General features: G+C 37.9%; 1 protein-coding gene and 1 pseudogene across 4 annotated transcripts in view; one reads left to right on the forward strand and one right to left on the reverse strand.

The window, feature by feature from the left end:
* The window catches only part of RELN (reelin), a 523,209-nt gene that overhangs the window by 279,395 nt on the left and 216,892 nt on the right, over positions 1 to 26,922 (reverse strand). For all 4 annotated transcript variants that reach the window (XM_043462977.1, XM_043462976.1, XM_043462975.1 and 1 more), the window contains one exon: positions 26,008 to 26,078. In XM_043462977.1, coding sequence (XP_043318912.1) covers positions 26,008 to 26,078 — 71 coding nt within the window. The remainder of the gene's footprint in view (positions 1 to 26,007; positions 26,079 to 26,922) is intronic.
* Positions 4,573 to 5,611, forward strand: LOC122438289 (annotated as a pseudogene).

The raw sequence follows: 26,922 nt of genomic DNA on the forward strand, positions 1-26,922 counted from the left end.
CTGGATCAAAAAAGAAAAACGGAAAGATGATTTATTAGCAGCAAAAGCAAAATCCATTAATAAATAATTACAAATATGGTTATAAAACTTAAGCCATACTAAACAAATAAAGAGCTAGATAGAACTTTTTAGAGGACTAAGAAGAAAATGTCAATTAACATCCTAAAATAAGATGTCCAACTCACTAGTTAGTTGTTATATTTAAAAGTCATGCACTATTCCTAAAGTGAAAAGTAGAACCCCTTACATACAGCATAGTTACTTATCATACAAGTTTAGTCAGGTATTCCTTGAAACTTACACTACGAATGTAACGTGAGCACCCATTACATACCATGGGCCATTCTGGGTGTGGGGTAGTATAGGGACAAAAAGCACCCTCCTTGCTCTCAAAGAGCTTACCATCTGGTGGAGATAAGTACAGTACAGTGTAATAAGTGCTATGGGATAGTGTTCAGAGGTCATAGGGTGAGAAGGGCACAAACGAGGGACACTAATTCTAGGCTTCCCAGGAGAAGACAGTGGTCAGGAGAGGTTGCTGAGTTGTGAAAGACTAGCAGGAGGAAGACAGGCGTGGGTAGGAGATAGAAGAGGTGCTTCTTTCTGGAGTGAAAGTGAAATGGCCCTGAGAAGTAGGAGAGAATGGTCTTTTGGAGCAACCACAACTATTTCAGCATGATGTGAACAAAGTTTCGGAGGAGGGGTAGTAAAGTGAAGTTGGGAAGATTAGAAGGCCAAGATTATGAAACTGAATGTTAAGGAGTTTGGATTTTACTATGAAAGCATGATGATCGCCTGAACATTTATCAGCAAAGGAGTACCTGTTCAAATATGCATTTTAAGAATGGGCACTCTGGTAAGAGTTAGGAAATAAGGGATACTGGCCAACTGACACTTTGGTAATTTTTTTTTTTCTCAGTGGACTTCTAAATCTAGGAAGAAATGTTGCCAATTCACTATCTAAAAATTAGAATCATAACAGATATTTTAACATCTTTTACATTCATTAAAGAAGAAATTCAACTAGGTATTAAAAAAATTAAAAAAAAAATTAGTCTCTATCACAATGATCAATGCTTCAGTTATGTTAGATGAAAAATCCACACAGTTAAGTTTGTAGTTTGTAATTTCAAACTAGAGGTGTTTGTCTTAGTGCATCCGAAGTATTATATATGTTGAAAATGTTTGTCCTCAGTTTTTAACACAGATTCAATGGGAAGTGTCATAGATACAATTGTTAGTATATACATGCAAATGTTCTGAATCATCACTAGTTTACAGAATTCAAAAGAAAAAAAAACAAGAAAATTTAATGATTTTGTGTTTTATTCCAATGGTTATTGGTTAAGTCCCGGAAGAGTTTTACAAGGATTCACTGAACTGTCAACTCTTAAGATTTTTTTGAAACAAAGGAATAACTGCCAATTATCCAATAACCAATGACAAAAACATGGCACATGGATATATGTTCCCTCACCAACATCACACTATATATGAGTGTACTGAATTTGAAACTTCAAGGATAGTCAGTTTACTTGTAAAGTAGTTGGAAGAGTTAAGATTATTCATGTTGAAACTGAAACTTCTAATATACAAGCAAATAATGATTTTACATATTTCCCTAATATGATCAATATGCAAATGTTAATTGCAACTGGCAATTTTTTTAACTGTCTGCAAAAAAGTTGAAGAATTTCTTGTTGATATTGATAATCTTGCTTTTCAATTTATGCAGTATCCCTGTGAATCTCATGTTAATAATACTAGGCTGACACAAGAGTAAGTGAATTTACTTAGACAGACATAGTTTTCAAACTCATATGTTTCTGCATCAAAGTTAAATCAGCTCTTTTTTTAAAAAAAAATGGATAAATTTTGTCAAGTTGGATGTGGCTATTAAAGAAAAATATCTTTTTTATATTTGACTCAGTTATTGGAAGACTTGTAAGTAGGTATGGAATACTTGGATATGTAAATCTAGTTTTCAGTTGTAAAATTTATAAAATCTTGATACAGACCAAGCAGATCAACATTTAAGATGTGCTGTAACACTGCCGTATAACTGTATATAAAACAGATAAACAACAAGGTCCTATTATATACTATAGGGTCCTACATTCAAAATATCTTGTAATGACTTATAGTGGAAAAGAATCTGAAAAGAGTATACATATATATATGTACTCATATATATTTTTATATATACACACACACACACACACCTGAATCATTTTGCTATACATCAGAAACTAACACAACACTGTAAATCAACTACTTCAATTAAAAATGTGCTTAAGTGTAAAATACACACCAGATTTCAGATAGTATGAAAATATCTCATTAAGTTTTACTGATTACATTATATTGAAATGTTTAATATTTTATATATTCTGTGTGAAACTATATTATTAAATTTACCTATTTTGGGTCTTGTTATTTAAATTGGCTACTAGAATATTTAAAATTATAGCTGTGTCTCCCACTGTACTTCTATTGGGCAGGGCTGAACAGACGCTGAAAGGGAGATTTGTACTATTCAGCAATTTATTAGGGAAGCATTATCACACAGGAGGTGGTGAAGTCACAGAAAAGAAAAGGATGGATATAAAGAAAGGAGAGATTTTTAAGAGAGAAGACAATTAAAAGAGAGACAAAAATAATCCTAATAATGCTAGTATCTATCTATCAAGTCACTGTGATAAGTGGTGTCTGTAGATAAATCCAGGGAATTTGACCTCAGTGGCAACTCTCTTAACTACTGCACAGATTACTTTTTCAAGAAGGTTCACTGTGAAGACAAGAAATGAGATTTTGTAGCACCTAACAAGAAACTTAGACCAAAAGAATATGTTTTTTTATTTGCTGTGTTTTTTAGGATATCACAGTATTTTACTGTGTCCAATATTAGCTACCTTACCAAAAGGGGTCTCTGTATTCATGGGATAAATTATTAAGACAGGGAGGAAACAGTACTTATGTTTATGAAATATGTAACTTGAAAGAAACTGAGAAATAAGTTAAAATAAGTATAAAATATATGGAAATTAGGGCTTCCCAGGTGCTGCAGTGGTAAAGAATCCACCTGCCAATGCAGGAAACACAGGAGATGTGGGTTCAATCCCTGGGTCTGGAAGACCCTCTGGAGGAGGAAATGGTACCCCTCTCCAGTATTCTTGCCTAGAAAATTTCCTGGACAGAGGAGCCTGACAGGCTACAGTCCATGGGGTCGCAAAGAGTCAGACATGATTTGAGAATACACACACACACACACACACACACAGAGCAATTATCAGTTAGAAATATTTTCTAGTCAGTACAATAGTTAGATAAATGTAGAAAAACATCTGCAGAGACATCAATTAAATTACCTATCAATTTTAAATTACTCTGATAACTAAGACCTAGATGCAATGAAGAGAATATTACGTATTAGTCTACTTTAATCTAAGGAGTCTATCCAAATTGATATCTTTCTTTACAAAATTATTTTGGCACATGACATTTTTCACTGAACCACCTCCAAAATAATCATCATGGAAGGGTCATTTAGAAACCATCCTCTGAATCAGAATCTCTGGGAATGGAAACTTGGAATTTGTACTTTTAAAACCTCCTCAGCTGATTCTAACAGAAAGCCAGCTTCAAAAATAACTGTCTTGATCACACAATACAATTCTTACTTTTACAGCATGTAAAAGTGTTATCTATAGTAAGTATATGTCTTTTATCCCAAGAAGAAATAAGTTCCTCAAAGACATAAAATATGCCTGCTGAAGACACCAGCCTAAAGCTGGTAATAGATTCTCAATAAATAATTAATTGAATCGAATGCTATTTTCCTTCTTAGTTGTAATGTATTTTATGATATTTTGGAAAATAATAATTGAAGATCCAAACCTTTGAAAAATGCCAAAATAAACTCATAATGTTAAAGTTCTTTAGTATAAGCAGTTTGGATAGTTTAAACACCCAATTAATAACCAGTTGGATTTAACTCAACCAACTTATATCATGTTTTCAATCACTAGTTAGGAAGACTCGGTGTGCTTTTTTAAAAATATACCCACTGTCTGACATAACTAAACATTATTTCCTCAAAAAGAGGAACATAGTACACATTAAACTTGGTGAAATGAAAAGTAGACATTTCTTTGAAAAATAGTCACATGTATATAGTATAATACACGTATATATTTGGTCCAAAATCTAGTAAACTAATGGACTTGGGAAGCTTACTTTAATCATCTCTAAGTAAGCAACTATATCAATCTAGTTTTATGCAGTGTAAAAGAAATTTGTAAGCTTGTAGAAAGTTCACCACCTTTTCTAAATTTATCAGAATAAACAGACCACAGAAGAATTAGAGTAAGTAGCCTGAAGAAGTATAATATAGTTCAACAACATATATTACACTCCCACTTGGATACTAGTACCTGCTTTGCCTCATACTACTGATTTGGATGAATTACTAAGATCCTGAATTATACTAATTTGCCAAAAAGGTCTTAACTCTTTCCTTTATTAAGTATAAAGTGCATGCTTCAGAAAGACCCTAGCTTGGGGCGTGGAGACGCTTCTGGAAGTAACATCGCGATGGCTGCCCAAGGAGAACCCCAAGTTCAGTTCAAACTTGTTTTGGTTGGTGATGGTGGTACTGGAAAAACTACATTTGTGAAGCGTCATCTGACTGGTGAATTTGAGAAGAAGTATGTAGCTACCTTGGGTGTTGAGGTCCATCCTCTTGTGTTCCATACCAACAGAGGACCTATTAAGTTCAATGTATGGGATACAGCTGGTCAGGAGAGATTTGGTGGGCTGAGAGATGGCTATTATATACAAGCTCAGTGTGCCTTTATAATGTTTGACGTAACATCAAGAGTTACTTACAAGAATGTGCCTAACTGGCATAGAGATCTGGTATGAGTGTGTGAGAACATCCCAATTGTGTTGTGTGGCAACAAAGTGGATATTAAGGACAGAAAGGTTAAGGTAAAGTCAATTGTCTTCCACCGAAAGAAGAATCTTCAGTACTATGACATTTCTGCCAAAAGTAACTACAACTTTGAAAAGCCCTTCCTCTGGCTTGCTAGAAAATTGATTGGAGACCCTAACTTGGAGTTTGTCGCCATGCCTGCTCTTACCCCGCCAGAGGTGGTCATGGACCCAGCCTTGGCAGCACAGTACAAGCAAGATTTAGAGGTTGCTCAGACAACTGCTCTCCCGGATGAAGATGATGACCTGTGAGAAAGTGAAGCTGGGGCCCAGCATCAGAAGTCTAGTTTTATAGGCAACTGTCCTGTGATGTCAGTGGTGCAGCGTGTTTGCCACTTTATTATATAGCTAAACAGAACATGTGCTTAATCTTTGGATGCTGAAGGAGGTGGATGGGCTTTGGAGTGAATGTGGCAGTTAAGAAAAAAAATACCTTCATTTTTTGGACCTGCATATTTAGGTGTTTTAGAACACAGTTGTTTCCTCCTTGAGTTTAAAATATAAGACTGCTATAGTCACATGACAATATTGAGAGGTGGAATCTTGTTTGTTACTGTCATTCCCATTCCTTTTCATTTAGAATCAGAATAAAGTTGTATTTCAAATATCTAAAAAAAAAGAAAGAAAGACCCTAGCTTGTCAACCTTCCAATGCTTGTAGTGGCATATCTCCAAGTATACATTTCCTGCTCCTTTCCATTGAACTGACTCATCGTTCTAGATTGACTGAATGTTTTATCTCAATGTTCTGTTGGTCTGTTTCTAATTCTCTGCCTCTCCAAGGACTCTAGACTGCCCTCACCCATTATCAACTTTGGTCCAATTTCACAACTCCTTTGAATCTGAAATTGCATGAGTGACAGTAGCTACCGCATAAAGTTGCCAAATGGCTTAAACTGGGAAGCTTTGCTTCTAAGAATGAGAAAGAACAAAAATGTTCCTAAAGAAATAGGCTTTGGCTTTGGAGAAAATAGGACAGAACACACATTTAACAGAAGTATAAGACATCTTAATTCTTCCATACGCCTCTGAATCGTGATAAGAAGACGAGGTCAGATGATGACCACAGGCAGACATAGGGGAGGATGCACTGAGAGTGAGGGCCCTGCTAGTTGTCAGAGGAGACTGAAGGGAGAGGAAGACAACAACAACTTGGAGTTGTTCTGTACTCAGAGAGGTGACTGAGGGGGAGAATTTTATAACATGGTCCTTGATTTAGCTTCACTAGTGGGTTTCCCAGGTGGCACTAGTGGTAAAGAAACTGCTTGCCAATGCAGGAGACCTAACAGATGCAGGTTCTGTTTATAGGTTGGGAAGATGCCCTGGGCATGGCAACCCACTCCAGTATTCTTGCCTGTAGAATCCCATGGACAGAGAAGCTTGGTGGTCTTCAGTCCAAAAGGTCACAAAGAACCAGACATGGCTGAAGCAACTTAGCACACATGCACATAGCTTCACTGGTGAGACTATATATATAATGGCTGGACAGAATTTTACACTGTGAGGGACTCACCAAACACAGAGCTGTTAACAAATCTGGATATTTCTAGATTCACAAAAACTAGTTGTACACCCTACACTACAGAACAAATTCACTTCTGAGAATACCAGGAGTTCATTTTGGTTTACAGAAACCCTTGATACTTATGAAATCATTTGTCTTCCCACAAATGTTGGGGAAATTCAGATTAATATGAAGTTTCCACCAAGAACTTGTAAACTCTTATAAACCACGCAGTGGTTAGAGGCCAAACTTTCAATGATGTCTTAGAATTAAAGTACAGTTATCACGGGATACCATATCCTGCAGTTGGATTTCACAGATCACTCCAAGGAGTTCCATGAGTACTGGCAATGTACAAACAAACCCCAACTCATAATTCTGGATATCTATTAATTTTTACTAATTCTAGGCAAGATGGCAACATCACTATTTTTGTTAACAGAACATGTAACATAAAGAATAAATAGATTCATGTTTCAATGAACTCTAGATCTTGTTCAAAATATTAGCCCATCTCTGTAATCTTTACCCACAAAGTTAATGTCATTGAGATCCACAAAAATTGAAAAACTATGTTCTTTGTAAAGCCTGACAATTTAAAGTAACTTAACTAAATTGGAAATTGAGCTAAAGTGGTATCTTGGTAATTTAAGGAGTATGCCAAACATCACCAAAATGAGTCAACTCCATCAAAACCACAGATAAGAAATGAAATGCTACATAGGTAAGTTAAAATGAAGATTCTACATTACTTTAAAAAATAAAGTGAAACAAGTCAACACAATGTAAGAATCATGATAGAGTCTCACCAAAGCCTCCACGTTTTTTAAAAACATGTTTTCAGCAAAGGATTAGGATTGAAAGCATGCCAAACTCTGACTGGTTTTTAGTAGAGAAATCCAAAAATTTTTTTTAATTTAAAAGCATAATATAGTCTTTTCATACTAGATAGGGAATAAATGTTCATAAGAGTCCAAGTCACTAATAAATGTGCATTAATAATTTATTTTTCCAGATTCCTTTCAGTGTTTGTGATAGCACTACTGAAAAGTTACTCATCCTCCAAGTTCTGTAGCTGGACCCATACAGATCGTTTTGGTAAAATATAAAGCTTTATATAAAAAATGAAATGCTTTAGTGTTATTCTAGGTCTTTCCTTAGACAAACATTTTCCAAGATGCTACTTTTAAATGACCTGAATATTAGGTATGTAATTTCACTAAAATTTCATGGGCTATATAAAGAAGATGAGAATGGATTTTTTAATTGATAAGCTAATATAGTTGAAAATAAAAGAAACCTGAATCATTGTTTTTTTAGCAAATACTTAAAAATTTATTTAAAAAAATATGTTCCTTGTAGAGCTTCCCATTTACTCAGTTGTGCTATTCTTGAAATGGTTTACTAATCTCCATGAATTACAAGAAAAAGACTGGAATTGACTTGAATGAATACAGGAACTCATATTGGTGCAAATCTGATAATTATGCAAAGAATAGTGAAGGATTATTAGGTGAAACAACTGTAAAGAGATCCAACTTACAACAAATCAATTCACATCATAAAGACTGAGGAGATCTAACATGAAAAAGGTAAATTCAGTAGCAAAGTTTTCAAAGAAAAATATGCTTTCTTGTTTCTTTAAACAAGGTTATTATTCATCCATTTAAAATACAAGTACAAAGAGCATGTACTGACACTTTGTTGAGTAAATGAACAAAAGCACTCAGCCCACATATGTTAACATACCAGTGTGCTGGTGCTGGGTCCAGAGTTGCAAGAGTTGAAGTTACTAAGGAATATGTTTACATTTTTGGAGGGTGAGATTTTTTTTTTAATAGTTCATTATTTTTCACTCAGTGTGAGTTACTCTGACCTCTACTATAATATGAAAATAACCAGTTATCAATATCTTTCCAAACTTTTAAACACAGCTAATGCTAAATATCTATGTTTGGTACTAGATAGTTACTCTGTGAAAATTCCCTTTCAAATTCTAAATGTATTTTTTCCATTATCTCCAATTACTTAGAGAATGTCACTGATCATAATTAACAATTTGTCCCTATGACACTACCAACAGAGGACTTGCTGAACTCTGTAGGTTCAAATGGAAGATTGGGAAATGTCTGTAAACTTAAACAGGAAGCAAAAAAAAGATCTTCATGACCCAGATAATCATGATGGTGTGATCACTCACCTAGAGCCAGATATGCTGGAATGTGAAGTCAAGTGGACCTTAGGAAGCATAACTATGAACAAAGCTAGTGGAGGTGATGGAATTCCAGTTGAGCTATTTCGAGTCCTAAAAGATGATGCTGTGAATGTGCTGCACTCAATATGCCAGCAAATTTGGAAAACTCAGCAATGGCCACAGGACTGGAAAAGTTCAGTTTTCATTCCAATCCCAAAGAAAGGCAATCCCAAAGAATGCTCAAAGTACCACACAATTGCACTCATCTCACACGCTAGTAAAGTAATGCTCAAAATTCTCCAAGCCAGGCTTCAGCAATATGTGAACCGCAAACTTCCAGATGTTCAAGCTGGTGTTAGAAAAGGCAGAGGAACCAGAGATCAAATTTCCAGCATCCATGGGATCATCAGAAAAGCAAGAGAGTTCCAGAAAAACATCTATTTCTGCTTTATTGACTATGCCAAAGCTTTTGACTGTGTGGATCACAATAAACTGTAGAAAATTCTGAAAGAGACGGGAATACCAGACCAGCTGACCTGCCTCTTGAGAAATCTGTATGCAGGTCAGGAAGCAACAGTTAGAACTGGACATGGAACAACAGACTGGTTCCAAATAGGAAAAGGAGTATGTCAAGGCTGTATATTGTCACCTTGATAATTTAACTTATACGCAGAGTACATCATGAGAAACGCTGGGCCGGATGAAGCACAAGCTGGAATCAAGATTGCCGGGAGAAATATCAATAACCTCAGATATGCAGATGACACCACCCTTATGGCAGAAAGCAAAGAACTAGACAGCCTCTTAATGAAAGTGAAGAAGAAGAGTGAAAAAGTTGGCTTAAAGCTTAACATTCAGAAAACTAAGATCATGGCATCTGTTCCCATCATTTTGTGGCAAATAGATGGGGAAACAGTGGAAACAGTGACAGACTTTATTTTGGGGGGCTCCAAAATCACTGCAGATGGTGACTGCAGCCATGAAATTAAGAGATGCTTACTCCTTGGAAGAAAAGTTATGACCAACCTAGACAGTATATTAAAAAGCAGAGACATTACTTTGCCACAAAGGTCCATCCATTCAAGGCTACGATTTTTCCAGTAGTCATGTATGGATGTGAGAGTTGGACTATAAAGAAAGATGAGCGCCGAAGAATTGATGCTTTTGAACTGTGGTGTTGGAGAAGACTCTTGAGTGTACCTTGGACTGCAAGGAGATCCAACCAGTCCATCCTAAAGGAGATCAGTTCTGAATATTCATTGGAAGGACTGATGTTGAAGCTGAAACTCCAATACTTTGGCTACCTGATGCGAAGGACTGACTCATTTAAAAAGACCCTGATGCTGGGAAAGATTGAAGGCGGGAGGAGAAGGGGACGACAGAGGATGAGACGGTTGGGTGGCATCATTGACTCAATGGACATGAGTTTGAGTAAACTCCGGGAGGTGATGGACAGGGAGGCCTGACGTGCTGCAGTCCATGGGGTTGCAAAGAGTTGGACATGACTGAGTGACTGAACTGAACTGAACTGAAACAGGAAGCAACTGATGCCATTTGGGTCTTGGAGCTCACAGCCATGCTTCTCTTATTTGCATTCTAACAGCTTAAATCTTTGGGTGTTTTTAGTAAATATCATAAACATGGATCATTATATAATTTCCCAATATTAAAGGAAAAATTATTCCTATCATCAATTCAATTTGTCCAAGAGACAAATTACATGCTGAAAGAAAAGCTTCATTTCTTAAAAGGATTTCTGTGTTTACTCTCTTTCAAAAGTTGAGGCCACCAGCAACTCATGAGATCACAGTGGCCTAGAATAAACACATTAGAAAGAATGGGGTTGCATTTAATTCCTCCAAAAGCTGTTCTTTTCACAACTGTTTTTCTTTCAAATGACTTATTTTGAGAAGGAAACTTTTGAGTAATCATGTGACTCCAAAATTTTTTTCAGTCAACATGTTCAATAAATTATTTACTGCAAAGGATAGCAATTTCAATATGGTGGGAAGAAAAAGAAAGGGTTGTCTGAAAATGAATTGAGGGAGTGGTTAATGAACTTTGTGTTAATATCATTGATTATTTTTTTAAATCTTTGAATCAGGCAGGCACTATACAGATGATGCTAGGAATTTTTTACAAATACAGGTATTGGGTTATGGGAACTATAGCTCGTGAATAATTTTAGAATTCAAAGGCCCTAGGTAGTTTTGCCTCAGGTATCTCTTCACCTAATTTGAAATTCAAATGTATGAAACTTCCAAAGCTAAATATGACAAATTAGACACGGTCTGTGAAGTTACCATTTAATGAGCTATGAACCTAGATTTTCATCTCCCCAGGAATAATTTCTTTATTACTTTTTTGTATTTTATTGCAATAAAGCACCATTTGACCTTCAAGTATGATAATTAAGCTTCCAAAAATGTTATAAATTTAGAGTGAAAATAGTTCTCTGTATATTCAGGAATATACTTATGATCAGTATAAAAGATTATTTAATATTTAAAGACAGTTAAATTATACACAGAATCAGCAATATTAGAAAGCATTTTTCTCTTCCCTTCCTCTCCTGTTTCCCATCTCAATTTGATTTGTGTCTCATAACAATTTATCATCACTCATATTCTAAAATATATGAAATAGGAGCAAAACTAAAAAATATTTTTGTAACCTACAACTGGGGAACAGAGAACTCTTTCAGTAAGACTTCTAGGAGCTGTCAATAATGGGATCTTATACACTAAAACCTGTGACTCATTGTCTTGCTTTACCTTTTCTGGGGGTAGATACTCATGTACTTTCTCATATACTTGGCTTATGATATGAAAAAAAGTTTTAAGTGAAAAATCAGAATGTAGAACAATGTAACATCTGAATCACTGGTGAATTGCTATTTTTTAAAAATACTACTACTATGTAATAATTTTTTAAAAATCTTAGATCTTGTATACCCATGGCTGATTCATGTCAATGTATGGCAAAAACCACTACAATATTGTAAAGTAATTAGCCTCCAATTAAAATAAATAAATTAATTAAAAAAAACTTAGATCTTTGAGAACTTTAAGAGATGAAGTTCATAGATGGGGCAGAGGACAGGAAGTGCAACCATAAAGTAACCTTTAGCCTGACAATATATGGCCTTTAAATAATGTTCAGAGGGGCAGAAAAATCATTAGAATCACCATCATTCAATAATAATAATAATAACAACAATACTAATATCACTAATAAGAAGAACAGAAACAAGAAGAAACCTTCTTGCTACTGTTAGCAGAAATTTGTTAGAGGTCTCTTGATATCTATTCTTCCCTTCTGTATTTCCACTGGACAGCAGCCCCCAGTGAAAGGTATATTTGATAGTGTCCCCTGCAGCTTCTGTGGCAAAGGAATTAAGTTCTGCTTGTCGGAAGGTGAACAGAAGTGATGCAGGCCACTTTCAGAGCCGCGTCATGCCCTTCAAAGGAGTGCGCATGCTTCTTGACCTTCTACCCATCATGCTGTGAGGACATGGTCCCTGGATATGGAAGCTATGTGCTATACACAGAGAGTCACTCCACCAATCGTGGACAGTCTACCTCCAGATTGCTTTATTACTGAGAAATAAATACACTTCTAGGCATTTATGCCACTGCAGTTTAAGCATATGCCAAAGAAGCTTAGTCTATATTCTAACTAAAAGAGTTATTTCTTGTGGGCTGGGGAATGTGTCCTTTTTGGAAAGGGTATCCTCAAAGGTCTGTCTAGTCAAGCTATGGTTTTCCCAGTAGTCATGTATGAATGTGAGAGTTGGACCCTAAAGAAAGCTGAGCACCAAAGAACTGGTGCTTTTGAACTGTGGTGTTGGAGAAGACTCCTCAGAGTCCCTTGGACTGCAAGGAGTTCAAACCAGTCAATCCTAAAGGAAATCAGTCCTGAATATTCATTGGAAGGACTGATGCTGAAGCTGAAAATCCAATACTTTGGCCACCTGATGCCAAGAACTGACTCCTTGGAAAAGACCCTGATGCTGGGAAAGATTGAGGGCAGGAGGAGAAGAGCAAGACAGAGGATAAGATGTTTGGATGGCATCACCAACTCGATGGACATGAGTTTGAGCAAGCTCAGGGGGGTGGTGATAGACAGAAAAGCCTGGCATGCTGCAGTCCATGGGTCACAAAGAGTCAGACACGACTGAGGGACTGAACTGAACTGATCCTCTCTGTATCTCAGACATAATCCTAAAGGCCAGAATGGAAATTAGAGTTGACAAGACTGTGAGATCCTGTGAGCAGAGACTTAATTTGTATATCTCTGCACCCCCATGCCTACCAATGTCTGGCACACAGTTGCTCCAAAAACGTTAGATGATTAGTTATGGATAACATCAGTAAGATATTATTGCTCAAACTGTTGCTGTTAGAAACTTCTAATGTTTTCCTCTGTTCCCTTCCCTCTTAGTTACTTGTACAAATGTCAGTGTCTTCATTTTAGCTTTTCACTTTCCTTTATGTAGCTAAGGATAAATTGTACAACTCACTTTTTATAAAGTAGATGTAAGACAGCTAACAAAGAAAGGCAATCAAACAAGACAGTAACATGGAGAAGGGTAATATCAAATCAGGATAGGAAAAATACATTGAGTGGAGATAAATATGCAAGATGCATACTCTGATGTCTTAAGTTTGGTTCTGAAACTAAAAAGTTACATAAGTTGAAGAGTTTATACAAGAAAAGCACACACATTGCTCAGAAGAGGGTGGCTATTTCACATATAGAGACTTAAAAGAAGTTTCTCCTGTGGCTTCTTAGAAAGGATACACTGTGCAATGCAATGAACATCATTTAAACTAACATTCATCCAACCATGAACTGAGTAGGGCAATTCCTAATAAAGTCCAAAATGCAATGCAAAAGAAGTGCACAATGTTTAAGTACGATTGTAAAAACTGTTCTGGGGATATAGGAGATGAATGTTGGCTGGCAATTAAAGAAATAAAAGTAATTAGACAATCTGGGAAAACTACACCTGTTCTATATGGGTCATTCATTCCTTCAACTAATCTCTGAGTACCGACTAAGTGCCAGACACTGTGTCAGATTCTAGGAATGTAAAAATGACCCAATATCTGCTTGACCAAGGGTTTCAAAGTGCAGGAGGAAATACATGTAGAAATTAACACATGACAATGCAATAAGGTAAACTAACTTTAATTCATAAGTATCAGATGATTAGGGATAAAAATAAAAATGATGGAGGAGGAGAGATTTAAACTGGATCTTTAAGGATGAGTGCAACTTCATCAGTAATATGAGAAGTGGATTCTGGGGAAAGAAACTGGCTTAGACAGGATGGCATGTTTGGTTAAGGCTAAAATAGAGAGTTTGCTTTTAGGTGAGGGTGGGAAGGATGAAGAGAGCATACATGCAGAGATGAGGTTGGAAAGAGAGGCAGGGTCAGATCATGTAGGGCCTTGAAAGCAGGTTCAACACAGCAAATGAAGGCAGTTATAGGAATTGATGCTGTGAGGAAAAAATTAGGTTTTTATTGAAGAATACTTTCATAGATGTATGGAAGACTTGAACCAAAGATTAGCTATAGGTACACAAAGAAAAGAATTGGTTCAAGAGATATTAAAAAGATAAAATAACTTGGTCTTAGACACATTAAGTGTACACATGGATGAAAGAATGAGGAAAGAAATATTACTTAGGTCTCTGTTTAGTGACTGGGTTGAATATGTCACTGACCAGATTGCAATAAAGGAGACCAATTTGGAGGAAATGTCAAATTCATTTTAGTATATACTGAGTTCAAGGTATCTATGGAATCCAAATGTCAGTGTCTAGTAAGAATAACAATGTGTGCATGTATGCTAAGTCACTTTGGTCATGTCTAACTGTTCAGGACACTATCGATTGTAGTTTACCAGGCTCCTCTGTCCATGGGAATCTCCAGGCAAGAATACTGGAGTGAGTTGCCATGCTTTCCTCCAAGGGATCTTCCCACCAAGGGAAAAAACCCAGGTCTCTTAAGCCTCCTGCACTGGCAGGCGGGTTCTTTACTGCTAGTGCCACCTGGGAAGCTAAACAATAACAATCAGTCAGTTCAGTCGCTCAGTCATGTCTGACTCTTTGTGACCCCATGAACCACAACACGCCAGGCTTCCTTGTCCATCACCAACTCCCGAAGTCCACCCAAACCCATGTCCATTGAGTCGGTGATGCCATCCAAACATTTCATCCTCTGTTGTCCCCTTCTCCTCCTGCCCTCAATCTGTCCCAGCATCAGGGTCTTTTCAAATGAGTCAGCTCTTTGCATCAGGTGGCCAAAGTGTTGGAGTTTCAGCTTCAACATCAGTCCTTCCAATGAACACCCAGGACTGATCTCCTTTAGGATGAACTGGTTGGATCTCCTTGCAGTCCAAGGGACTCTCAAGAGTCTTCTCCAACACCACAGTTCAAAAGCATCAATTCTTCAGTGCTCAGCTTTCTTTATAGTCCAACTCTCACATCCATACATGACCACTGGAAAAATCATAGCCTTGACTGGATGGACCTTTGTTGACAAAATAATGTCTCTGCTTTTTAATATGCTGTCTAGGTTGGTCATAACTTTCCTTCCAAGGAGTAAGCATCTTTTAATTTCATGGCTGCAATCACCATCTGCAGTGATTTTGGAGCCCAGAAAAATAAAGTCAGCCACTGTTTCCATTGTTTTCCCATCTATTTGCCATGAAGTGATGGGAACAGATGCCATGATCTTAATTTTCTGAATGGTGAACAATAACAACAGCTAAAATTTACAGAGTATTTACATGCTAGCCAGTGTGCTATGCACATCTTTACTGCATTTAATTCTCACAACTTCACTATGTTTCTTCTGGACATAGAATATTGTGCCAGGATCTTGGGAACGGTATGGGATGACCAAAAATGTAGGTACTATTATTTTCTCTATTTTACAGTTAGGGACTCAAAGCTTTGAAAGATTAGAAAGTACCAAATTAGAAATTGGAACCCAGGGTACATAGTGCCAAACTCTGTTCTGTCAACCACTTTGCATTACAGACTCTCTGAGTAAGCACCAGGCAAATGCACAGAGCTCAGGAGATGAAAATCACAGGTGTGAGTGAGATCACCAGTGACAATATAAAAAAGTCTAAAATAAGTCATTAGACAGACCACTCCAAACTCCAGAATATATCCATGGGAAGTTTGATAACTCATCAAGGAAACTGAGAAGGAGCAAGGAAGTCAGGTAGTGTGACGATCAGAGTCCTTTGGATTGGTTGGCACCTACTGGGTTATTGATGACCTGGAGGATGACTGTTACCATAGAGAGTTGGCAGGAGAGGTCAGGTGGCACGGTTAGCAGGAAAGCCTGAGAACACACACTACCCTTTCAAGAAGCTAGACTGTGAGAAAGAATGATGGTCAGAGAAGAACTCGCATTTAGACAGAGAATTCCTGCTCAGAGCAGCAGTGGCTTTGGCCTGTTTAAACACTGAGGAGGAGGGGATGGTGAAGAGGAAAAGGCTGACAAGATGGGAAAGAGAAGGCAAAACTGTTGACTCAGGTCTCAGAGGAGAAGGGGGGAATGCCATTCCACTGAGTTTATGTTTTTTCTGTAAATGTGTTTTGGTCTTTCTCTTCTATATTTGGACTAATAATATCTATATTATAAGCTATTTATGAACAGGATGTGAAACTGCCTTATATTGCCACTCAATTCTCATGCGTCTGGTATAATGTTCCACATATGTCCATAGGGGACACAGAATAATGTGCATGAATTAACATTAATGAATTCCAATGCTTACAAATAAAATTATGAGAATCTGTATTGATGGTTACATTAAACAACTGAATCTTCAAATGTAAAAATAAGGTTGGATTAATAAGTTACATGAAATAATATTTCACGAGAGCTAAAATAAAATTGTAATTTATATGTGTTTAAAACAACTTTGCTCTCTCCTAAGTGATTATATAGATCCAATCCTAGTTTTCTCCTTCAAAATATGGGGGACTCTAGCAGATTAGATAGCAGCTTGAGTAGAAAGTGTATTTCTGTAGGCATCCAAAAGAACTCAATGTCAAATTCTTCTCGGGCATAAATCTTGATATTTTGACTTTGGACTAGATAAAGCTGTCAAGAGGGAATGTATATAGCCCTGAGAACTGAAAAGAAGGTTGTTTAAATCTATGTTCAATCATCTTAGCATAAACAGCATCAGCCCAAAACACCATCCTTCAGGAAATTAAAAAAGGAGTCAGACCCACCTAGAGCCAGTAGCAAGGAATTTTACTGTGGCCCCAATGAGTTCTCTCTTCATCATTCCCTTAATCTTGTCTGTTGTCAGGATCACTTAGGGACACATTTTGCCAGCCAACACCCCAGGAGGACATCAGTTCTTTCCCCTATTGGGTAGTTTGTAAGACCTTGAAGAAAGACTGGGGGATCCTGTATGATTTTACAGAACATCCTAATTCAGTTCTCTTCGTTTGTAAATTACAAAATGCAGAATCTCAGGAATAGCAGTTGGAACTGCTAAACTGAAATGTAAACTACAAAATAGCCATGGGGAAAACAGATGTCTTTAGCTAGCAGAAGTTTTATCACTGGGCACATTCAAGTGAAATACATCATTCATTACTTTTCAGTTATCAATCTAATGCATATGGTAAAACTCAATTCTGACTATTAGTCAATTTTTACTTGTTTTGTCTGAATTAATAAAAAAAAACTGCATTTGAAGATACTGGAAAAGCATTTAGTAATATAAGTTACTGAGCACTCAAGGATAGCCAATGGAAAATTTCAGCAGATCTGACCTACAATTCATATAATATTTGGGTATAAAAGGTATTCTTTTTTCCTCGGCTTTACTGAGATATAATTGATAAATAAAAATTGCATATATTAAGAAATACAACTCGATGCTTTAATGTATATACATATTCATCTTAAAATAATTACCACAATCAAACTAAGGAACATAACCATCACCTCACATTGAGAGGTTAAAAGAATCACCTCATTCACTTTATAGACTTACTTACTGAACTTTTTAATCTTCTCTATTTCACAGTTTAAATAAACTTTAGCCAATTCTTACTAAAAAAGATTAAAGAATTCCTGAGTTCAGGTCTGAATGAAATAAATACACGTATGCCCACCACCATGATTCAATGGCCCTCAGAGAATGTAGTCACACTTTCTACCCCTTACTGTTCTGAGGGTGATGAACAGCAGAAAAACTGCTGTGCCTGGCAGAAGGTAGCCAAGGTTTACTGCTCCAACTGTAAGCCTGACCCCTTTCCTCCTGACATAAAACATTTGCCTTTGGTTACATCCACTTCCATCAACCCAACAACAGAGAATTCCAGCATGGTTTATAAATGGCATGCACCCTTTGGGGGCATGAGAAGGCACGATTACTGGAGGCCGTTAAGTCTGCCATCTGGCCTTGCTAAATAATCGATGCGTATGTTTGAAGAGGCTATGCCAAGAAGCACACAGGCCAATGAATATACATACACACTGTAATCTCCCTGCCCCCGCCTCCACCATGATCTGTGTTCACGGCTGGATCAGCAGTGACCATGCTGATATACTCATATCCCCTTCACACTTGCCACTTTTGTTTCACAAGGGCTCAAAAGTGTGTGTTCTCTTCTAGGTGTTCAGGGAATTAAGGCAGCAGTAGCGAACTTGTTTTTTGAAGTAGTGCCTCCCAAGGGTTTTTAATGTTGAATTTTTTAAATTTAAGAATCTATTTGAATTCCATATATATGTGTTAGTATGCTGTAATGTTCTTTATCTGTCTGGCTTACTTCACTGTGTATAATAGGCTGGTAATGATAACCCTATATGCAAAACAGAAAAAGAGACACAGATGTACAGAACAGACTTTTGGACTCTGTGGGAGAAGGCGAGGGTGGGATGTTTCGAGAGAACAGCATCGAAACATGTATATTATCTATAGTGAAACAGATCACCAGCCCAGGTTGGATGCATGAGACAAGTGCTCGGGCCTGGTGCACTGGGAAGACTCAGAGGGATCGGGTAGAGAGGGAGGTCGGAGGGGGGATCGGGATGGGGAATACATGTAAATCCATGGCTGATTCATGTCAATGTATGACAAAACCCACTACAATATTGTAAAGTAATTAGCCTCCAACTAATAGAAATAAACAAAAAAAAAAAAAAAAGAATCTATTTGGTAAAACAGAACCAACCTTGAGGCCAGCCAGAGATCTGGATTCTAACCCTGCCACTTATGGGCTTCTCATGTGGCTCCAGTGGTAAAGAACGAGCCTGCCAACGCAGGAGCCACAAGAGACTCAGGTTCAATCCCTGGGTCAGAAAGACCCCCTGGAGGAGGGCATGGCAACCCACTCCAGTATTCTTGCCTGAAGAATCCCATGGACAGAGGAGCCTGGTAGGCTACAATACATAGGGTCACAGAGTCAGACACAACTGAAGCCATATAACGCTGCACATAACACAACACACGCCACTTATAAGTGGTAAACGGTTTGTGAAGTTAACTTTCCTGGCTTCACTGCTAATCTACACATCAGGCAACTAGAGATCCAGGATCAGGAGTGTAAATTTAAATATTATTCCTCAATCTCAGCCTGTATATAAAAGACACTCATTAACATTTTCAGCAGACTCTTTCTGTATGACTCTGAGGGGTATGGATTAGGTCTGTAGCAGCTCTTTGTAGACTCTTTGATAGTAATTTCTGCAAAATACTGATTTCTTCTATTTCCTTTCAGGTTTTCAGTCAATTCTGAAATGGCCTAAATGTTTTGCTTTGATCAACTCTAACAGTAGTTCATAGTGAAAATAAATAGTGACAGACTTTAGAAAAGAAAATAAACAGTGACAGATTTTATTTTCTGGGCTCCAGAATCACTGCAGATGGTGACTGTAGCCATGAAATTAACAGACGCTTGCTCCTTGGAAGAAAAGCTATGACTAAACTAGAAAGCATATTAAAAAGCAGAGACATTACTTTGCCAACAAAGGTCCGTGTAGTCAAGGCTATGATTTTTCCAGTAGTCATGTATGGATGTGAGTTGGACCATAAAGAAAGCTGAGCACCAAGACAATACAAACGTATGTTGGAATCTTTGCTGTATGATTTTTCATTGTCAACTGTTAGCTACCCAATTGTGACTCAAGCAACCTTATATACTGAAAAGACAAAACACTACCATATCTGTCTTTAAAATCACCTAACGACATTTTTGGACAATTTCGCAGATATCTTCTTGGTCTTTGCTATAATGTTACCTCCTTAGTGAGGACTGCCTGACCTATCTGCCACCCTATTTAAAATTGCAGCCTGCCTTTCTCCTCTCCACCCAACTCTGTTATCTTACACTGCCCTATTTTTAGGTCTTCTTATTTTTCCCTATAGCACTTGCTACTTTCTAACACAGTGTCACATTTACTCCTTTATTATATTGTTGTTGTTCAGTCGCTAAGTCACGTCCAACTTTTTGTGGACTGCAGCATGCTAGGCTCCTCTGTTCTTCACTATATCCTGGAGTTTGCACTGAACATTGATGGACTGATACTTTCTAATTGTGGTGCTGGAGGAGACTCTTGAGAGTCCCTTGTACTGCAAAGAGACCAAACCAGTCAATCCTAAAGGACATCAACACTGAATATTTATGGAAGGATTGATGCTGAAGCTGAAGCTCCAATACTTTGGCCACCTGATGCTAAAAGCGGACTCACTGGAAAAGACACTGATGCTAAGAAAGATTGAAGACAACAGGAGGATGGGGCGGCAGAGGATGAGATGATTACACAGCAAGTCTGTGATCCATGAAGGGGGCATTTATTATATTTCATGTTAACTGTCTATCCTCTCCACTACAATGTAGGCTTTAGTAAAGCAGGGATCTTTGCTCCGTTCACTATTATATCCCAAGATCTAGCTTAGTCTGGTACATAGTAGGCATTCAATAATCCTTGTTGAGTATTGAATGTTAAATGAATTCCCTGCTTTATTTTCTACTGCTGGTGAATGAACCTAAGCATCTTCCACTTTCTAAAACAATTGGGAGTATACAACCTGCCACCTGCCTACCTCCACCCCAGACTGGAAATGAGAAAACTCTGCTTCCTCATCTGCACTACAACTGTCAGCAGAATTCAACTGGATAGGTGCTTATAATTACTTAGGACCCTGGGATTCAAGGTAAAGACATAAAATCCCCAAACCTGGTTTATGTCCAAGAGCATTCAGAGGACTCATTAGTTTTTAGATGAAAATCTGTGAACAGTTTTCAGATTTCTTAGTGCAACAATTCATAATTTCAACCCAAGGTCAGTATAAGGGACATTACTTTGGTAATAGCCACACTGCCTCATGGTGCTTTATAGCAAAAGTTCAGAGCTAAAGACTTTTTTCAGGAGAGACAGATTTTTCAAATGTATAAAGTATAAGGTCAGCAAACATTTAGAGAGTGTCTTCTTTATGCCAAGCATTGTTAGATATTAAGAAAAACAAAAATTAAGTCATGGTTGCTGGATTTAGGAAGCTTCAAGTAAGGGTGAGGAGACAGACTTGAGTATTTAAACAAATAATCATGACAACATGGACCAATCACATTATGGGAGCCAGGAAAGACCTCACAGAAGAAGAGACATGGGAGTTATAATTCAGAATTTTCCTTCAGTTTCTGGAAATGATATTTTCCACCCACCTCAATAGTTTTCCCCCTCCTTCATAAGTATAACCTTATATTTGTTATTTTGGTGATAAACTTAAACACTACAACCTGAATAATACTAAAACTCACTATAAAAAATAGAAAATGCAGATAACTTCGAAGAAAAAAAAATAAACACCTGTAATCTCACCACACTTATCTACTTAGTCTTTTTATTACCTACTGGCTGACCCCGGATACAATTTTGTTCCAGCAAGACGCCTTCCCTTCTCATTTACTGAGCTGGTGTTTTGTGCCAGAGATTCTAGAGAGTATGGTAACACAAAACCTGGATCTAGACCTACTTTTCTGATTTAAAAATCCTCATAAAGCCTAAACCCAAAAGACAATGACCACCTATTAGCATCATCCTCCCCCAGGCCTCAAGAAAGGAAAAGCAGCCCTTGACATCCAGAAGCTGGCCTGGCACTCACAGTTGGGCCGTGGTGCTCTTCTGGCAAACAGAAACAAGCTCACAGAACATCAGATTCAGACAAAGCCACTCTGTAATCATGGCGGGTCAAGACACACACAGGACCACTCTGTAATCACACCTGACTGTGAGCACGACCAGAACACTGTCCAACTCACAATATACCGTGCGTCCCTCTCTCCTGGCTGATAGAAGTGACTGCTGCTTCTTTATCAATTACAGCCTTAGCCTGACTCTGCTCTGCTTTCCCTTTGGAGAAGACTTATTGAGATCCTCAACCACAGAATACACCTACTTGCTGATAATATCCAATTCAGAGCAAAGCTCTTTCTCTTTAAACTTGAACCAAAATCATAAAATATAGGCCCAAGTAATCATAATGATTGCTTTCATAGTTTTCCAAACATGCTGTTGTTGTTTCATCGCTCATTCGTGTCTGAGTGTCTGACTCTTTGCAACCCCATGGACAGCAGCACACTAGGCTTCCCTCTCCTTCACTATCTCTCAACGTTTGCTCAAACTCATGCCTATTGAGTCAGTGATGCCATCCAATCATCTCATCCTCTGTTGCCCCCTTCTCCTCCTGCCTTCAGTATTTCCCAGCATCAGGGGCTTTTCCAATGAGTCAGCTCTTCATATCAGGTGGCCAAAGTATTGGAGCTTCAGCTTCAGCATCAGTCTTTCCAATGAATATTCAGGACTGATTTCCTTTAGGATTGACTGGTTTGATTTCCTTGCAGTCCAAGGGACTCTCAAGAGTCTTCTCCAACACAACAGTTCGAAAGTATCAATTCTTCAGTGCTAAACTTTCTTTATGGTCCAACTCTCACATGGCTACTGGAAAAAAACATAGCTTTGACTATACAGACTTTTGTCGCTGAAGTGATATCTCTGCTTTTTAATATGCTGTCTAGGTTTTCATAGTTTTTTTTCCCTAAGGAGCAAGCATCCTTTAATTTCATGGCTGCAGTCACTGTCCACAGTGATTTTGGAGACCAAGAAGATAAAGTCTGTCAGTGCTTCTGTTTTTCCCCCATCTATTTGCCATGAAGTGATGGGACTGGATGCCATGATCTTAGTTTTCTGGATGTTGAGTTTTAAGACAGTTTTTTCACTCTTCTCTTTCACCTTCATCAAGAGGCTCTTTAATTCCTTTTGCTATCTGTCATTTGGATGGTGTCATCTGCATATCTGCCTTCTCCTATTCTGGAATGAGTACTAAATCCAATTTGTTCAACTCTAGGTGTGCTCCTGATGGGTCTCTCTCTACAAGGCAGTGAAAGTCTTACAAGAAAGTGAAAGTCTATAAATACTGTCTGAAAGAGACAGAGAGACAGAGACAGAAAGAGACAGAGACAAAGAGAGAATCCATCTTTCCCTTGAACCTGCTTTCCACTTCAGTGGCCTTTCTCTCCTTTCCTTTAATACTAGATTTTTTCAAAGCCTCAACTGTATTTTTATTTACTTCAGGCAAGTCTTTATTGGGGCCCCTGCTACAGCAGGAGGGAGCAAGAACAAGTAATAGTTTCCCTTGTCAAAGCCTCAAATTTAAAAATGTTTCACATTTACTTCTCAACTCACAACAGTTTGTCTTCCATTGACTGTCTGACTCCAAAGCTTAGGCAAGAGCTTTCCAAGCAACCAGGCTGCCTCGTGTGGTCTGGCCACTCTCGAAACCATCCTCACATTAAATTGCCAATGACTTGTTGATTGAAAATTTCTAAAGCTTCTTTCTTGTTCTCCTCTCCATTCTTTTGGAAGCCTCTGTCCCTTTTGAATGCCTCTCTCATGTTGAAATGTTTTCCCTAGTATCCCCATTTCCAAAGCTTGCTTCTTCTCCAGAATTCTTTCTCCTGCTCCTGCAATCCCTAACATTCCTCTTCCTCCCTTCTCTGGGGAACTCCCGGGATGAGTACATTGCCTCCTCGGCATCCACATACTGGTGGCCCTCCAGCCTGCCTCTCTGCTGAGCAGGCTGCTGGAGAGCCCTGTGGGAGGGAAAGTAGCTTCTCAGAGCCAATACGTTGAAGTCCAATTTCACTTTACTTCAACTGTTCATTCATTTAGTAACATTTATCGGGTGCCCACTATCCACTGGACATTGTGGAAGGCTTTAGCGATTCAGTAGGCTTCCCTTGTGGCTCAGCTGGTAAAGAATCTGCCTGCAATGCAGGATTTGATCCCTGGGTTTGATCCCTGGGTTGGGAAGATCCCCTAGAGCAGGGAAAGGCTATCCACTCCAGGTTTGATCCCTGGGTTGGGAAGATCCCCTAGAGCAGGGAAAGGCTATCCACTCCAGTATTCTGGCCTGGAGAATTCAATGGACTGTACAGTCCATGGGGTCACAAAGAGTTGGACACGACTGAGCAACTTTCACCTTCACTTTTTAGAGATTCAGTAATAAAGAGCCCAGTTCTTACCCTCAAGGAGCTTATAGCTAAGAACAGACAAGGCATGTGTGCTAATGTTCTTATTACAGTATTAAATATCACTTATCAAATGAATGAATGCATGCTTAAGTAAGAGACTTCTTTGGAAGGCAATGTAATGTGAAGGCTAATATCATGGGATATTGGCCAAACTGCCTGGACTCTAATGTCAGCTCGACCAGTTTCTAACTGTGAGATCTTAGCCAAGTTATTCTCACTGTATCTTTGCTTCCTCATCAGTCAAATGCAGATAATAACAGTTCCTTCTTTAAAGGGCTGCAGTATAAATAAGTCCATGTTTGTGGTGTGCTTAGAGGGCATTATGGCACACAGTAATGCTGACAGGGTTTCCATTTGTATTATTACTGGGCCTTGAGAGTTATGTCACCATGCATAAGAGTTGCCAAGACCAGATCGAGGAGGGGCGTAAAAGGGATCTAAGTTTTTTTTCTTTTTTTTTTAGGAGGAGGTAATACCTAAGCAGGATCTGAAAACCTGAGCTAGACAAAGAAGACAAGAAGATGGAAAATGGTCGTTCAGACAAAGAAAACAAAGAGTATAGAGTGCCAATAACATGGGTGATTGGGAGACAGGCATTCCAGGAATTTTAAAGAGAAATGAAAGGATAACAACAAATGAAGCAGGGGAGGAAAACTGAAGCCAGGTTGTCAAGAATTCTTCTTGTACAGCAGCAGGGATTTTCCTTAATGATAAACTATTGCCTCCAACTGAGATACTGAAGGGTTTGAAACAGAGTAATGATAGAATCCTATTTCCATATTAGCACCTCTGCACAGAGTACAGAGAAAGTGGGAGCAGGGAAAGTAGGGAGGAGGCTAGTACACAATTCTCCAAGGAGGGGATAGGCCCTGATCTAATGGGAAGCAGGAGAGAGAGGGAATCTTCTAATACACTGTCAGTATGTTTTCTGAGTCTTTCACTTTTTGAACAAATATGCTTGTGAAAGTGAAAGTGTTAGTCGCTCAGTCGTGTGCAACCCTTTGTGACTTCATGGACCATAGCCCATCAGGCTCCTCTGTCCATGGATTTCTCCAGGCAAGAATTCCAGGCAAGAGTGGATTGCCATGCCCTTTTCCAGAGGATCTTCCCAGCCCAGGGACTGAACCTGGGTCTTCCACATTGCAGGCAGATTCTTTACTGTCTGAGTCACCAGGTGCAAACTATTATATATAGGATGGCTAACAATAAGGTCCTTCTGTACAGCACAGGAAAATATATTCAATATCCTGGGATAAACCATAGTGGAAAAGAATATAAGAAAAACCGTGTATATTTATGTGTAACTGAATCACTTTGCCGTATAGCAGAAATTAACACAACATGGTAAATCAGTTGTAAATAACTCTACTTCAATAAAAAAGTTAATATGCTTAGCCAGTAATCATCTTGTAACAATAGCTATACTCAAGCTCCACAAAGCAAAATTTGCTTTTGTGGACAAATAAACATAATTCATTAAGGAAAAAAAAAAACTATGAGAAGAAGATAAATTTCCTGTTGGTTTATTGTGCTCACACTTACTATCTTCAGAAGTCTACAGATCTTTATTAGTAAGTAGCAACAAGATAATTATTAGATATATTAAGGGGTCAATAACTCCATTTTCAAAGCATATGATCAAGTAATAGCCATGAAATGCTTACTCAGTACATAGGACCTACCATGAATAATTTTGACACAACCAATATGAAGTAGTAAAAGATCATTCTTACCTCCTTGTTCACACAATTGCTGGGCTAAAGCATCTTTGAAGATAATCTGGCCCCTGTGTGTTGCTGTAGCCCTGGAAGTGAATAGGAAAAGGTTAACACAAACCTTGTAATAAGTCTGGTGATAACAATATATTTTTAAACTTTTTAAAACCTTATTTTGAAATGTTACATGGACACGATCTTTTTAAAAATGAGTGCATCTAAACAGAGACGAAAATGAACAATAGAGTCAAGGCATAAACCAAGGCACCTTGGTTGAGAATTATCTTCTGATTGGTTTTACTTTGTAAAGATGCTCTAATATCTGTGGGCTTATTCTGAAAACTGCAGATGTGAGCAAATCTTGGGTAGGAAAAAAAGCACAGAAAGGATGTTTATTAAAGTTATTCTTCAGGAGACCTTGATATAAAATGTTTTGTAGTACAATAATGATATTAGCACTGGAGGAAGATGCCCGTAATGCACTTTTTTCCGATATCAATAGTTACCATAACACAGAGATTTGAGACCAAGAAATACATTCTTAAGGTTTTTTTTTTTTTTTTTTTAAAAGAAGCCTATTCTGAGCTTTCATAATACAAACTGTCATAATAAAATACACTTTTTCCCCCACTGGGTCTAATTTACCATTTGCAGAAGATGTGCATCTTTTACCTCCTCTAATCAGAGCTGTGCACACGGATTCAAGAGAAAAATAACGTCCTTGTAGCAGACTCGTTATTCAGTAGCTATAATAGGAGCTGTCTGATTAGAGGAAGGGTTATTTATGCTTTATATTTGAAGTGTTTTTTCTTAAACAAGATTTTTTTCTTTTGGTACACAATCTATTATCTAAACAAATTTAAAACAGGAAATTATGCTTCTTCATAAGAAATTTGATTTCAGAAAATAATCTATACAAAATCTTTTTAATAA

This window comes from Cervus canadensis, chromosome 3 (genome assembly GCF_019320065.1).
Source record: "Cervus canadensis isolate Bull #8, Minnesota chromosome 3, ASM1932006v1, whole genome shotgun sequence".
Classification (NCBI taxonomy): Eukaryota; Metazoa; Chordata; class Mammalia; order Artiodactyla; family Cervidae; genus Cervus; species Cervus canadensis.